At 41.9% G+C, this 17197-nt stretch overlaps 1 protein-coding gene across 3 annotated transcripts in view; it reads left to right on the forward strand.

The window, feature by feature from the left end:
- The window catches only part of stau2 (staufen double-stranded RNA binding protein 2), a 364821-nt gene that overhangs the window by 117193 nt on the left and 230431 nt on the right, over window positions 1-17197 (forward strand). For all 3 annotated transcript variants that reach the window (XR_011960736.1, XM_072571389.1, XM_072571390.1), the window contains exon 6: window positions 1564-1723. Coding sequence is in view for 2 of the 3 variants with exons in the window: in XM_072571389.1 (XP_072427490.1) it covers window positions 1564-1723 (160 nt within the window). In the remaining variant the exon portion in view is untranslated. The remainder of the gene's footprint in view (window positions 1-1563; window positions 1724-17197) is intronic.

The raw sequence follows: 17197 nt of genomic DNA on the forward strand, positions 1-17197 counted from the left end.
AAGATAATTGTTATTTTCAGACACATAAGAAACCCATATCTTGTTAACACAATCCAACTTTAAAAAAAACTATATCTAAATGACACAATTTATATCACAACATAGAGACTAGAAGATCCAACAATTTCATTTGCACCAAGCTATATTACGAATTATGTGTAAAAGTGATGAGGGAGTGAAGGTATAAATTGCTCACACAATGTCCATTTTAATTATGAACAAAACCTTTAAGTTCCAGGGCAGAATTTAATCCAGGCAACAGGGGCCTCACCTGCCTAATTTTTCCTGTTTTGCCTCCTTTGCAGTGGGTCCACTGGTTTTAAGTTCTCTTGGGCACTTTTAAGTGATCACTGGTGGGCCACCTCCACTTGCAGCACAAGGACCTTAGAGGAGGAAATCCGCTGCTAGCCAATTAGAGGCTAGAATCTGTTGTAGACAGCAGGAGAGGGAGCAGTGGCATTAATTGCCCAATTAATAGCCTGAAGTGGTGGCAGAGTAGGCAGATCATGAACCTTCCCAGTCCCATCCGTAGATGCACAAGATCATTACAGACTAAAGAGTTTGTCCCCTCACCTTTCACCAACATCCAATTTCAGACACTGCCACATCCGATAATTCCAAGATTTGCTGTTACGTTCTGGATTTGTCTTTTCCATTTTTCTATTCTGAACTATTTATTTCCACTTTTCCCCTTCTAAATTGGAGATCTATTTAATAGAAGTAGACAGCAACCTCAAACAGGCATAGCATAGTGGTAATTTCGTTAGACTGTAATCTGGAGCTCCAGGCTAACGTCTTGAGTATGTGTGTTCAAATCCCACCACAGCAGATGGTGAAATTTGAAATCAGTAAAAATCTGGAAAATGGATGTTCGTCTAACAATGTCATCATTGTTGATTCACTGGGGGAAGGACATCTGCCATCCTTACTTGATTTGGCCTACATATGACTCCAGACTCTCAAAATGTGGTTGGCTCTTAAACTGTAGTCTTGGCAATTCTGGATGAATAATAAACACTTACATACTGTTATGAATAAAACACTGTGGAATAGTACTGGTAAAGTCTGCCTTTTTTTTCTTCAAATGGCTGATATCTTGTTACAAATCAATTTTTCACATATTACATGCATTGACAATCCATGTATTTTAATAGAGCCATCCAGTTAAAAAGATCTTAAAATATGAAAGCAATGGTGAAGCAAGGATGTTTTGCATTCCATTGAATGCTCCCTTCTAATTCTTTATGATGTGTGACAGCATCTGATTGTTTTTTTTAATTCACCTTCCTCTGTATAGGGAACTGGTCCCCACTGGCTATGTCTTCTGACAACTTTTTGGCCAAGGTTGGAAATGCCCTCCTTTTAGCATTTCAATAAATGACCTATTTTATCTACAGTTATAAAACAAGATCAACTGGCAACAACTAACTATTGTTTAATTGTTAATTGTCTCACATAGAATTCACATAGGCTGCATGGTGAAATAAAGCGATCATTGTTAACAAATACAAGATTGAATTATTCTCAAGTCTAAATATGGTTGTTGGCTCTTGCTCAATACAGGTACCATTATCCAACTCCCAAATTATTTTACGTTCAGTTGCTTGTGGGGAATGCAGAATTTATTGGAGAAGGACGGACCCGTCAAGCTGCTAGACATAATGCTGCTATGAAAGCTCTTCTAACTCTTCGTGATGAGCCTATTCCAGAGAAGACACCTCAGGTAAATACTTTTCAATCCGTTGGAATTAAGTCATTCGGTCTTAAAGTGTTCAAGATTTATCAGTAATATGTTTCTACCATGGAATTTTTTTCCAAGTTGCTATCCTTTTGTCATTAGCTGACCCCAACTAAACATGTTAGTTCTGAATGGGGTAATTTAAAAAAAAATGGGAGTAGCACTCAATGTATTGCTGAAGTGGTCATTTTATGTGTGTATGTCAGTAGCAGTAAGCTTTTTGCAACTGAGCCAAGGCCTCCTTGATAGAGAGCAGAAGACCTGTAAGTCTTTTTCTCTCACCCAGGAACTGAAATCCATTATTGCACTCCAACTGTTGCCTTACACAAGTTCTGCAAATCCAGTACAATACTAGAGAGCATCTAATTTGTATATCTCTGTTCTGTACCAAGCATTGCCTTTGACCATTACATAATTGGAGCTAACATAATGATATTTGAAACAAAAACAGAACTTGCTGGAGATCCTCAGCAGGTCTGACAGCATCTGTGGAGAGAAAGCAGAGTAAATGTTTTAAGTCCAGTAACCCTTCTTTAAAACTGATAATGATATTTTATGTCATTGAGATGTTTTGTTCAGAGAAAAGTTTTAAAATGGACTGTCTGAAAGGTAATCTTTTCTTTTTGAGCACCAATTTATTTATATATTTGTGTGTGTGCGTGTGTATGTGTATGCATCTTATATACCTGATTCTTTAAATTCCCTGAGCTAAGCACAAAAAAAATGGGTTGTGTGGTTATTATGTGTTTGTTTAAATATAATCATTTAAATATATGCTTATGCTAATATGTATATAATCTCTGAAAGTGATGTAATATCATGTGATTCGGTTTTCTTGCATAATTTGTCAATGCATTTAAGCTGAACCAACAACAAGTCTCCATTATAGCTCTCTAAACACCTGCCCTTAAGCTTTGTTTATATTCATCTCAAAGAGGTAATACAATATGCCGACAATGGTAGTGAGCCAATAGCATTGATCAACAGCTAAAAATGACAATTCAACTTGGAAGTCCTAACTGAAACGCCGTAACTCAATCACAGCTCTCACTGTGTGGGTTCTGATGTAGATTTTGCTCCAAACCATCATTACATAAATAAGTGTCTGTTTCAGGCACAGAGATTGGTCCAGCGTTGTAATTTCGCACTAATTCCTTCATGTCATTCCTAGATTTACATATTGTTAACCAACCTGCTGCAAACTCAAAACCTGTGTTACAGCAATACAGCTCTGCAGACATGTCAGTCTGCAGTTCAAGATGACAGAAGGTTTATGTGATAGCAACTAGGTTTCTAGAGATGGATTGGGACACAGCTGATGTCCACATTAAGCTGTTCATGAGAGAATTGTACTGTGGTCTGTAAATGACAAGATTGTGAATGTAAAGTCGAGAAAAATTAGGGTTTCCATAGGAATGTGCAGAATTAATACCTCTGATGCTGACCAGAAAAAATAATCAAAACTGTGGACAACATTTTAAAAAATCAGGTTGGAATTACAGTCAATTTGAATGTATCATATCTGAAAGATGGGTGGTACAGACAGAAAGCCAAGAAAATGCTTTGATTATTTTGTTCACTAATCCAGTGAAAACGTAAAAGAATTTGATTTCTCTGATGCTAACCTCTCAGAATGAATTATTTGGTTATTGCCTCCATTCGTATCGAGACTTTGCATTAAGACCTTTTCGACTGGCTGAAGACATACAGTGTGGGGAGCGTATTACAGGATGGATGCAGACACAAAAGTGCTTTATGACTAGGAGACAGCATATGCAAGCCTAATGGTTCAGAATGCTTGTTGAAACACAACAGAGAAATGTGTACAGTAACTGCGATTCCTCCTACAAACAACTTAGATGGTCTGAATATGCAGACACATGCAAAGCCAATGTGCATAAAGGGTTCTGGGTCAAAAGTTGCTGGAATTGCAACAGCAGGAATGGAGGGAAAAGCCAAATCACAGAAATTATTTGCCTGAAAGCATGAAAAGGCATGAACATAAGGCATATATTAATGAAGTAGATGCCGGTGGAGATCAGCCAGAGGAGCAGAACATCCAGAAAGGGAAAAAAACCTGCTCGATTATTAATCCAGAAACTCAGGTAATGTTCTCGGGACCTGGGTTCAAGTCCCTCCCTGGTAGATAGTGGAATTTGAATTCAGTAATAATCTGGAATTAGAGAATCTACTGACGGCCATGGAACCATTATTGATTGTTAGAAAAACCCTTCTGGTTCACTAAGGTCCTTCAGGAAAGGAAACCTGCCATGTTCATTTGGTGCTGACTACATGTGACTCCAGATCCACAGCAATGTGGTTGACATGCATCTGCCCTCTGAAATGGTCTAGCAACCCACTCAGTTCAAAGGCCAATAAATGCTGGCCAGCCAGCAATGCCCATGTCCCATGAGTGAATTAAAAAAATAAAAGAAAAGTTAAGAACAGGAGTAGCTACTCGGTCCCTTGAGCGCATCAGCCATTCAATAAAATTAATTCTGATTACTCCATGTTCCAGTCTATTCTAATAACCGTTCACTCTATTGTTCCTTGCTTGTTAAGAATCTATCTATCTCTGTCTTAAAAGCATTGAAAGACTGTGCTTGCATAAACTTTCGACAAAGATGGTTCTAAAGGCACATGGTCCTTTGAAAAATAATTCTTCTCAGCGCTATTTTAAATGGGCAGTTCCTTCTTTTGAAACAATGACCCCTTATTTCTAGATTCTCTCACATGGGGAAACAACTTTTTCACATGCACCATGTCAGGACCATACAGTATCTAATATGTTTCAATCAAGTTGCTTCTTAATCCTTTGAGGTCCAGTGGATACAAACCCAGCCTGTCCACTCTTTCCTCATAAGACAATCCACCCATTACAGATGTTTAGTCTTGTAAAGCTTTGAACAGCTTCCAGAGCATTTATAAATATTTTAATCAATCTGATTCAGATATGTTATGACATACCTCTGGAACAGGTGGGACTTGAGGTCGGGACACTACCACTGCAGCATTAGGTCCAAATTATTTTGATCCTACCTGTTTGGGCATACTATGACACACCTCCAAGGCAGGTGGGACATGAATCCAGCGATTCTGACCCAGTAGCAATGACACACTACTGTGCCACAAGATTCCTTATCCAATGCATTTATGTTCTTCCTTGAGTAAGGACACCAATATGTATACGATATTCTAGTTGTCATCTTACCAATGCTCTGTATAACTGAAGCATAATCTTCTGGTTTTTGTATGCAACTTCCCTTATAATTAACAGTAGCATTCTATGAGCTTTCCTAATTAATTGCTGTATTTACACTTCTTTACATTTAGATTTTTTATTTATCTTGCCAAAATGGACAGAGTTACATTTTTCTGTACTAAATTTCATTTGCCAAATCTTGCCCAATCAGTTAATATATCTGTATCACTTTGCAGCCTCCTTATGTCATCTTTGTAACTTATTTCCACCTACCTTTGAATCATTGGCAAATTGTAGGCAGCAACCTTATCATCTGTATCTTTAATTAAGTCATTAACATAAATTGTAAAAAATTTGAGACCCAGCATTGTTTCCTTTGGCACAATAGCTATTGCATCTTGCCAACCAGAAAGTGACCCCTTCATGTTTACGTCTTATTGGCTAGCCAATCTTGTATCCATTCCAACATACCTCCTACACCGTCTTATGGCATACCATCTGGAAATCGAAGTACAGTACATCCATTGGTTTCCTTTTTATCTATATTACTTTCTCAAAGAAATCCAAAACATTAGTTAAACATGATTTTTCTATCACAAAACCAAATAGGCTTTGCCAGATAATTTCGATTTTTTTCTAAGTGCCCTGCTACAAAGTCTTTAATAATAGCTTATAACATCTAACAGGAGAAAGTGAGGACTGCAGATGCTGGAGAGCAGAGCTGAAAATGTGTTGCTGGAAAAGCGTAGCAGGTCAGGCAGCATCCAAGGAACAGGAGAATCGACGTTTCGGGCATGAGCCCTTCTCCAGGAATAAGGAAAGTGTGTCCAGCAGGCTAAGATAAAAGGTAGGGGGGAGGGGCGTTGGAAATGCGATAGGTGGAAGGAGGTCAAGGTGAGGGTGATAGGCCGGAGTGGGGGTTGGGGGGGGGGGAGGTCAGGAAGAAGATTGCAGGTTAGGAAGGCGGTGCTGAGTTCGAGGGACTTGACTGAGACAAGGTGGGGAGAGGGGAAATGAGGAAACTGGAGAAATCTGAGTTCATCCCTTGTGGTTGGAGGGTTCCTAAGCAGAAGATGAGGCGCTCTTCCTCCAACCATCGTGTTGCTATGGTCTGGTGATGGGGGAGTCCAAGGACCTGCATGTCCTTGGTGGAGTGGGAGGGGGAGTTGAAGTGTTGAGCTACTGGATGGTTGGGTTGGTTGGTCCGGGTGTCCCAGAGGTGTTCTCTGAAACGTTCCGCAAGTAGGCGGCCTGTCTCCCCAAATAAAGAGGAGGCCACATTGGTTGCAGCGGATGCAATAGATGATGTGTGTGGAGGTGCAGGTGAATTTGTGGCGGATATGGAAGTATCCCTTGGAACCTTGGAGGGAAGTAAGAGGGGAGATGTGGGCTCAAGTTTTGCATTTCTTGCGGTTGCAGGGGATGGTGCCAGGAGTGGAGGTTGGGTTAGTGGGGGGTGTGGACCTGACGAGGGAGTCATGGAGGGAGTGGTCTTTTCGGAACGCTGATAGGGGAGGGAAGGGAAATATATCCCTGGTGGTGGGGTCCGTTTGGAGGTGGCGGAAATGACGGCGGAGGAGCGGGAAGTGGAAGAGACGTAAGAGCTTCTGTGCAGAGGAGATGATCTGGGGTGTGCAGTGAGAGAAGGACTTAAGAGCTTCTGTACACCTCCTCCCACCCTGCCCCCTGTAAAAACACCATCCCATATTCCCAATTCCTTCGTCTCCGCCGCATCTGCTCCCAGGAGGACCAGTTCCAAAACCGTACAACCCAGATGGCCTCCTTCTTCAAGGACCGCAACTTCTCCCCAGACGTGGTCGACGATGCCCTCCACCGCAGCTCTTCCACTTCCCGCCCCTCCAACCACCACCAGGACAGAACCCCACTGGTCCTCACCTACCACCCCACCAACCTCCATGTACAGCGTATCATCCACCGTGGCACTGTATTTTTGCTGCTCAACCCATTTCGCTGACAGAGCAGAACCCACACTTGCCCCACAACCAAGAGTCCCAGGCTCCACTACCAGGCCAGGCAGCCACTGGGCCATGAATCCCACTTCAGCTGCAGATGTTGCCTTGCTGACGCTGCCATCTTGAAGAGTCTGCTGCTGCCGGCAATGCCATCCCTGTTTGCTGGAGGTGCTTTGCTGCCACTGTTGAAGGAAGAAAGGAAAAAAGTCAGGAGACAGGAACTTATAGGCCGGTTAGCCTGACCTCAGTTGTTGGTAAGATTTCAGAGTCCATTGTTAAGGATGAGATTATGCAATACTTGGAAGTGCACGATTAAATAGGGCTAAATCAGCATGGTTCGTCAAAGGCAGATCATGCCTGACAAATATGTTAGAATACTTTGAACAGGTATTGAGCAAGTTAGACAAAGCAGAGCCAATGGACATGATCGATTTGGATTTCCAGAAAGTCTGCAACAAGATCATTAATCACACAGGAGGCTGCTAAGTAAGGTAAAAGGTCATGGTATTAGGAACAAGGTACTGACGTGGGATGTGGATTGGCTGACTGGCAGAAGGCAGTGAGTAAGGACAAAAGAAAGCCTTTTTAGTGGTGCAGCCAGTAACTGGTGGAGTTCTGCATGGCTCTGTGTTGAGGCCACAGTTATCCACATTATACATTAATGATCTTGGCAAAAGAACTAAGGGCATTGATGCTAGGTTTGCAGATTACACAAAAATAGGTGAAAGGACAGGTAGTGTTGAGGAAGTGGGGAGGCTGCTGAAGGACATGGGCAGGCTAAGGAGAATGGACAATAACTGGTGGATGGAACACAATGTGGTAAAGTGAAGTTATGCACTTTGGTAGGAAGAATAGAGGCATGCAAGAACACAATGTGGTAAAGTGAAGTTATGCACTTTGGTAGGAAGAATAGAGGCATGCAAGAATTTTGTGATATAAACTTATGCTTTTTAATGGTGACTACAAGATACTAATGTTTGGCTTTCATCGATAAAAGGCAGTCTGAGAGTCTTAGAGATGTACAGCACGGAAACAGGCCCTTTGATCCAACTCATTCAAGCCAACCAGATATCCCAACCCAATCCAGTTCCATCTGCCAGCACCTGGCCCATATCCCTCCAAACCTTCCTATTCATGCCCATCCAGATGCCTTTTAATTGTTGCAATTGTACCAGCCTCCACCACTTCCTCTCGCAGCTCATTCCATAAGCACACCACCCTCTGTGTGAGTAGGTTGCCCCTTAGGTCTCTTTTATATCTTTCCCCTCTCACCCTAAACCTATTCCTTCCAGTTCTGCACTCCCCACTCCAAGGAAAATACCTTGTCTATTTACCCTATCCATGCTCCTCATGATTTTATAAAACTCTATAAGGTCACCCCTCAGCCTCCAATGCTCCAGGGAAAACAGCCCCAGCCTATTCACCCTCTCCCTATACCTCAAATCCTCCAACCCTGGCAACATCCTTGTGAATCTTTAATGAACCCTTTCAAGTTTCACAACATCCTTCCGAGAGAAGGGAGACCAGAATTGAACGCAATGTTCCAAACGTGGCCTAACCAATGTCCTGTACAGCCACAACATGACCTCCCATCTCCTGTACTCTGCACTCTGACCAATAAAAGAAAGCATACCAAATGCCTTCTTCACTATCCTATCTACCTGCGACTCCATTTTCAAGGAGCTATGAACCTGCACGCCAAGGTCTCTTTGTTAAGCAACACGCCCTAGGACCTTACCATTAAGTGTTTAAGTCCTGCTAAGATTTGCTTTCCCAAAATGCAGCATCTCGCATTTATCTAAATTAAACTCCATCTACCACTTCTCAGCCCATTGGCTCATCTGATCACGATCCTGTTGTAATCTGAGGCAACCTTTTTCGCTGTCCACTACACCTCCAATTTTGGTGTCATCTGCAAATTTACTAAGTATACCTCTTATGCTCACATCCAAATCATTTATATAAATGATGAAAAGTAGTGGACCCAGCACTGATCCTTGTGGCACTCCACTGGTCACAGTCTGAAAAGCAACCCTTCACTACCACCCTCTATCTTCTACCTTTGAGCCAATTCTGTATCCAAGTGGCTAGCACTCCCTGTATTCCATGACATTGAACCTTGCTCACCAATCTCACATGGGTACCTTGTCGAATGCCTTACTGGAGTCCATATAGATCACGTCTACCACTCTGCCCTCATCAATCCTCTTTGTTACTTCAAAAAACTCAATCAAGTTTGTGAGACATGATTTCCCACGCACAAAGCCATGTTGACTATCTGTAATCAGTTGGTCTGAATGTGGTTCGAAGAGCTTTTGCTTCCTTCTTTTTCTTAAACAAACCCTCAATTTCAATTGCATTGAAATAAATGCAGTTTAATTTGTCAATCCTACCTTGTCCTCTGCTTTGTCTCTGCGTTCCCTGACTGTTTGACTCCTTAAGACCATAAGACATAGGAGTGGAAGCAATGCCATTTGGCCCATCGAGTCCACTTCACCATTTAAACATGGCTGTTGGATGTTCCAATTCCACTTACTTGCATTCTCCCCGTAGCCCTTAATTCCTTGCGAGATCAAGAATTTATCAATCTCTGCCTTGAAGACACCCAGTGTCCCAGTCTCCACTGCGCTCTGTGGCAATGAATTCTACAGGCCCACCAGTCTCTGCCTGAAGAAATGTCTCCTCATTTACATACTCAATTGACCCCCTCTGATTTTAAAGCTATGCCCATGGGTCCTAGTCTCGCCACCTAACAGAAACAACTTCCTAGCGTCCACCCTTTCTAAGCCATGCATTATTTCATAAGTTTCTATTAGATCTCCCCTCAACCTTCTAAACTCTAATGAATACAATCCCAGGATCCTCAGCCGATCATCATATGTTAGGCCTACCATTCTGGGATCATCCATGTGATCTCACTGGTCTCGTTTCTTTTCTCAACTGTACCGGTCTTACTAGTTTAAATCCTCCCAAGCAGCTCTAGCAAATCTCCCAGCCCGTATATTAGTCCCCATCCAATTTAGGTGCAATTTGTCCATCTTGTACAGGTCACTTCTACACCGAAAGAGATTCCAGTGATCCAAAAATGTGAATCCTTCTCCTATACACCAATTCCTCAGCCCTGCATTCATCTGCTCTATCCTCCTATTCCTACCCTCAACTAGCTCGTGGCACCAGGAGTAATCCAGATACTACTACTCTTGAGGATCTCCTTTTTAAATTCTTGCCTAACTCTCTATATTCTCCCTTCAGAATCTCATCCTTTTCCCTACCTCTGTCGTTGGTTCCAAAGTATGCTGGGCCCTCTCCCCCTTGAGAACATTCTGCACCCTCTCTGAGATATCATTGATCCTGGCACCAGGGAGGCAACACACCATTCTGATTTTTTGCTGCTGGCCACAGAAACATCTGTCTGTGTCTCAGACTAGAGAGTCCCCCAACACAATCGATCTCTTGCAATCCAACGTACCCTTCATTGCATTAGAGCCAGTTTCAATGGCAGAACCTTGTCTGTACGTGCTACATTTCTCTGAGAATCCATCTGCCCCTATATTTTCCAAAACAGCATACTAGTTTGAAATAGGGATAACCATAGAAGACTCCTGCACTACCTGCCTACCTCTCTTACCTTTTCTGGAGCTAACCCATCTATGTGACTGTTCCTGTGACTTTTCTCCCTTCCTATAACTGCCTTCCTCTTGCTGCACACCCCCTTGCTCTTATAAATTCCTCATTGCCTCTAACTGTCTCTCCAACCGATACATTCGATCTGATAGGATTTGCCATCAACAGCATTTATTGCAGATATAATCTTCAGTAACACGTAAACTCTCCCTAAACTCCTACATCTGACAAGAAGAGCATATCATTCTACTAAGGACCATTTTTGTTTCATCCAGTCTGCCAACCCAGAAAATAACATGTCTTATTCTTCTACAAAACACTGCTCCAGGCTAACTTAATACGTATGGCTTATATTTTTAAGTTTAATCAAGAGACGTATCTCAACAAGAAATATAATCAAGAAATAACCCACTGTACTCACTACTGCAGACGTACAGCAAGGCCACACTTAAAACTATTTACTTACCTGTTTCTGTGCTGTGACCTCTCTCAAGCAGGCTCCTCCAAGGTCAGTTGTGAATTTCACTGTTTGTTAATTTTCCCAGATGCACTCCGATGTCCAGCGATACATGAATTCAACAGTAAATGTAGTAACTGCGCAGGTTCACTGCTGTGTTTCTTTCTCTCTTTCTGTCCTGCACAGACCATCTGCTGTCTTTGTCTGTACTTCTCCCTTTTAAAAGTGCCATTGCTTTGACTTTTCTTTTCTTCAAAGTTCCAAAACAATGCAACAGCATATAAAACAGTAATTTTTGCTCCTGGAATTCGAGGAAATCACCTCCAATACCTAAAATACCTCAAAAAGGGAGCAGCCTGTTACAGCCAAAAAGTTTTTCGTCTTCCATCTTGGATTACCCAGAATCCTCAGGCAGATCACACAAGTTTTTTCTGAACCATTTCATCAAATTTGGAAACTATGTGGATCCTGGGATGGTGAATACATGCAGTCAGTGCAGAGGTCACAGGTCAAGGTTGACTTCCAAAGGTGTCTAGGTCTATTCAACTTTCTTGATGCATACATATTGAGCTTCTTGGAGAAGATAGCTCCAAGATAATTACTGAGAGAATTGTATAAGAAAAACATGCCATTCTATATTTACTATTCATCAATATACAGGGCTACTAATATGATTTTGGATATAAACCTACAAATCAGGTGGTCCTATCAGATGCTGTAAGTTGAGAACCAAACCATGGGAAGGCATGAGGTATAATTCTCGACATCCTGGAGAATAAAGTCTATGAGTTCTTGGAGAATGTGCATAACATACATCTTTGTTCAGTCAAAAGCAGAGAGGAACTCCAATGAATTTCTTATGATCCCATAGTCTGAGCAAACTGTCAGATTGTTAGAGAGATTTCCATAAAACCGTCCAGAAAATCTCTTTGAAGTTGTGTATGTATTGGCAATTCAAGATAAGATAAATAATTCATATAGAGTACTTTGCCAAGAAAGTCGGCTATTCCTTCTGACAGCATCGACTTGACACATTTGATCAACTCCACCAACAGCACATTGAAAGGTAGCTGGCTCATAGGTCAGTGTTCTGACTCAGCAAGAGTAACAACATGTAGTTGAAGTTTGCAAAGCTTGTCAGTGAGCAGGAAAATCCTCTCCAACTGTATAAAATTGTGTCATCTTTATGGACCGAGATATTAACAGATATGTTCCCTTTTTCATCAAAGGTGCCTGGCTTGCTTTGTTCTTCCAGCCTCCTGCTTGTCTACCAGTGACTGAATATCAACAGATTCCTAGCTGTTCAGAAGCTTCTGACATACTGAGTGCAATGATGGCCAACATTATTTTTATTCATTTGCGAGATCTTGCCATGCATGGCCAGGACAGCAATTATAGCACATCCCTAATTGTCCATGCAAATATAGCGGTGAGCTACCTTCTTGAAATTCTGCAGGCTGTGTGGTGTGACGGTCGCCATAATGCTATTAGAAAAGGAGTTCCAGGATTTTGATCCAGCAAAGTGAAGAAATGGTAATTTAATTCCAAGATCAAATGTATGTGTCTCTGTGGGATCTTGCAGCTGGTAGTGTTTTCATTTATCTGCTGCCCTTGCCCTTCTGGTTGATAGTGTCCATGAGTTTGAAAGTTGCTGTTGGAAGACCTTTAATGAGTTTCTGTTGTGTATGTTATAGATGGTACTGTGTCAGAGGTGCAAGCAGTGAGTGTAGAAGGTGGTAAATGAGATTATTGGGCTGCTTTGTCCTGCATGGTGTCAAACATCTTGAGTATGAGTGGAGCTGCACTCATTTAGGCAAGTGAAGAGTGTTCTTTTATACTCCAGTCTTGTGCTTTTTGGGTGGTGGACAAGCTTTGGGTAGGCTAGAGGTGACTACTTACATTGGATTAAGGAAGATTTATATTGTATCACCGAATATCAAGGGGTGATGGTTAGATTCTCTCCAGTTGGAGCTGGATATTACTTGGCACTTTTGCAGCCAGAAATTTTTCCCGTCCTCTATCTTGGATTAGCCAGAATCCTCAGGCAGATCACACAAGTTTTTTCTGAACCATTTTGTCAAGTGTGGAAACTATGTGAATCCTGGGATGATGAATACCTGCAGTTAGTGCAGAGGTCACAGATCAAGGTTGACTTGCAAAGACGTCTAGACCTATTTAACTCCCATACTTGGCACTAGGGTAGCATAAATATTACTTGTTACCAATTATCCCAAATCTCTTTGATGCCAGACCGAATTGGTATCTGATAATGGACAATAATTCATATTCTGGAATTGTTTTCGAATGTGTGAATGAAGGTCCATCATCCGTACACAGCATTACCCTAGTATCTTTGCTTGAATGGGATGGCTAAATGAATGGTTAGGACAGTCAAATCACTGATCAACAATTAAGGGCAGTCCTCCAAACCACAGTCTTCACGCTATGATAACAAGTTCAAGAACATGCCCCCATGTCTTGTCTTAATTTATCATCAAATTAGCCTCCAGTTTGTATGATTCCAGACATAGACAGTTTGAAGAGGATTGTTCCATATGTTCTTAATATAATTATACATTTTGTGTAAATGCTGTTAAATTTGTCTAATTTCTTGTATTCTAGAAGAATGCATATTGATACAAATTATTGTGATTCTATATGGGGTTGTTATTTATGGAGAGTATAGATAGTAATGTATTTGTTAGTATGTTAAATATAATATTGTACAATGTTTTGTGTAAATATTTGTGACATTCCAGAAAGTAATGCTGTTTCACTTGATTCAAATCCTTTGCACACAGTCATTTAGCATGTCAGCTGGAGCAACAAGTCTTCATTGAAGCTCTGTTCTGCCCTTCTGCCCTTGAATTAGCTTAACTAGAAAGAGATAATAAAATAGCATATTCCTAGGTGCTCTGTAATTGACTTTAACTTAGTGAGGCTAAGAGTGTGATCACATTGTATATGCAATTGGAGGTAAATCAACCTCTCTCAACAAAACAGATGATATAAAGTCCTGCTTGTCTACCAGAGAGAACTGCATCTTAGCTTTCTGGGCTCAGGTTAATGGAGTAGGTCCCTTTGGAGAATGTATGCTGACCATGAAGAGTCATAGAGTCATAGAGATGTACAGCATGGAAACAGACCCTGCAGACCAACCTGTTCATGCCGACCAGATATCCCAACCCAATCTAGTCCCACCTGCCAGCATCCGGCCGATATCCCTCCAAACCCTTCCTATTCATATACCCATCCAAATGCCTCTTAAATGTTGCAATTGTACCAGCCTCCATCACATCCTCCACCACATCATTTCATACATATACCACCCTCTGCGTAAAAAAGTTGCCCCTTAGGTCTCTTTTATATCTTTCCCCTCTCACCCTAAACCTATGCCCTCTAGTTCTGGACTCCCCGACCCCAGGGAAAAGACTTTGTCTATTTATCCAATCCATGCCCCTCATAATATTGTAAACCTCTATAAGGTCACCCCTCAGCCTCCGACGCTCCAGGGAAAACAGCCTCAGCCTGTTCAGCCTCGCCCTGTAGCTCAGATCCTCCAACCCTGGCAACATCCTTGTAAATCTTTTCTGAACCCTTTCAAGTTTCACAACATCTTTCCGATAGGAAGGAGACCAGAATTGCACGCAATATTCCAACAGTGGCCTAACCAATGTCCTGTACAGCCGCAACTTGACCTCCCAACTCCTGTACTCAATACTCTGACCAATAAAGGAAAACATACCAAACGCCTTCTTCACTATCCTATCTACCTGCGACTCCACTTTCAAGGAGCTATGAACCTGCACTCCAATGTCTCCAATGCCCATCTGGTCCAGATCCTGTTGTAATCTGAGATAACCCTCCTCGCTGTCCACTACACCTCCAATTTTGGTGTCATCTGCAAACTTACTAACTGTACCTCTTATGCTTGCATCCAAATCATTTATGTAAATGATAAAAAGTAGAGGGCCCAGCACCGATCTTTGTGGTACTCCACTGGTCACAGGCCTCCAGTATGAAAAACAACCCTTCTACCTATGAGCCAGTTCTGTATCCAAATGGCTAGTTCTCCCTGTATTCCGTGAGATCTAACCTTGCTAATCAGTCTCCCATGGGGAACCTTGTCGAACGCGTTACTGAAGTCCATATAGATCACATCTACTGCTCTGCCCTCATCAGTCTTCTTTGTTACTTCTTCAAAAAACTCAATCAAGTTTGTGAGACATGATTTCCCATGCACAAAGCCATGTTGACTATCCCTAATTAGTCCTTGCCTCTCCAAATACATGTGCATCCTGACCCTCAGAAATCCCTCCAACAACTTGCCCACCACTGAGGTCAGGCTCATTGGTCTATAGTTCCCCGGCTTGTCTTTACCGCCCTTCTTAAACAGTGGCACCACGTTTGCCAACCTCCAGTCTTCTGGCACCTCACCTGTGACTATCTGTGATACAAATATCTCAGCAAGAGGCCCAGCAATCACTTCTCTAGCTTCCCACAGAGTTCTGGGGTACACCTGATCAGGTCCTGGGGATTTATCCACCTTTAACCGTTTCAAGACATCCAGCACTTCCTCCTCTGTAATCTGGACATTTTGCAAGATGTCACCATCTACTTCCCTACAGAGGATTCTGGGTAATCCAAGATGGAGGACGGGAAAAAATTCTGTCTGTAAGAGCTGCTCCTTTTTTTGAGGTATTTTAAGTGTTGGAGGTCGAATTCCAGGAGCAGCAATTACTGTTTTATATGCTGTTGCATTGGTTTGGAACTTTGGAAGAGATGAATAAGCATTTTTTGGTGCTTGTTTTAAAGATGCTTTGACCAGACCAGTGAGTGCCTTCGTACATCACACATTCTGCTGACCAAGAGAAAAGGCATGGTATGAAACATATTGGACAGAAGATACCTTAAATAGAATGAACTACACTACAGAGGGTGCTTGAAACAAAGGGATTAAGTAGATTGTGATGGAAAATGGGTAAAATGACTGAAGCAATGGAATGGTTGTTTAGTCCAGTTTGTGAAAGGTAGAGATGGCTGGTGAAGAGAGAAATAGTGAAATCAAACAAGGAAAGCAGGAACTACTCAATAGTTAAGACCTAGTTTGTAGATAGGGAGGTGACTGAGTAAGTAGCGAAGTTGGCATAAAGGGTTAGTGTTTGGAGTTCAGGTGGAAGAGTGCAAGTGAGGGAAGATATTGAAGAGAGTAGTAGAGCTTACAGTGCTAGGCATTTCTCCATATGGCTGAGACTGCACTGACCCATGTGGCGACCTGAGACTAGGCTGGCATGGTGTGGTGTTGTGGCTTTTTGCGCCAGTCCTGGGGGAAGAAAATTCCCCACCTGAACACACCAGTCTGTCCAGCAGGAACTCGAGGACTCTGCCTGCAAAGTGGGATGCTGCTATCTCCCTATTTGCCCCTCCTGGGGCAAGTGGCTCTAGACTGCCAGTGCTTGTCCAGATGCACATCGGGTTTTCAAAAATGCATGGGAACAAAGAATGCCACTGAATTCAGAGGTATCTGCTGAATAGTGAGTTTTGTTCTGAGAGGGCACCTAGGAGATGGAGCCAGAGTTAGGTATGATGGTGCCAGAGGGTCAGGGTGGTAGTTGATGATGCAAGTTTGGTAAGACAGGGTATGGAAACATGTTAGACCTCATGGTGAAAATCCCTTTAAAAAGATGCAACTTAGACTTTTCAAAAAAATGCATCTTAGCCAAAAATCCGGAAGATGGAGCCCATTATGTATGTGGAATATTAACTGGTTTGCGTTTCACTAAGTATTTCACAATCATTTTGCAGTGAGCGATTTTCTGTACAGTTACTTACAAAACTTGTTTATGATACATAATACTAATGTGGGATGGATGACCATGTTTTTAAAGTCTGCAAACAGCTTGTTTGAAACTGCTTTGGTTAGGTTTTAGAGAATGAGTTAACAGCTTTGTTTTACGTCATGAGGGGTTCTTGTTTGTTCAGTCGAGTAAATGTTAGGAATATCAGCGTTTAAATGTAAATGTTTATATAGCGAACATGTAAAGATTGTGCAGATGTTTTTGCTAAGTTTAAATTGGTGCTGGACATTAATGCCAAACATTGTTAAAAAAAACTAAAAAATCTAGACTTCACCCACACGTTAGAAATAAATTTCACCAATACCTTTTTTTAGGCAACTTTAAATGTGAACTCAAGTAAACGGA

This window comes from Chiloscyllium punctatum, chromosome 5 (genome assembly GCF_047496795.1).
Source record: "Chiloscyllium punctatum isolate Juve2018m chromosome 5, sChiPun1.3, whole genome shotgun sequence".
In the NCBI taxonomy this organism is placed as follows: Eukaryota; Metazoa; Chordata; class Chondrichthyes; order Orectolobiformes; family Hemiscylliidae; genus Chiloscyllium; species Chiloscyllium punctatum.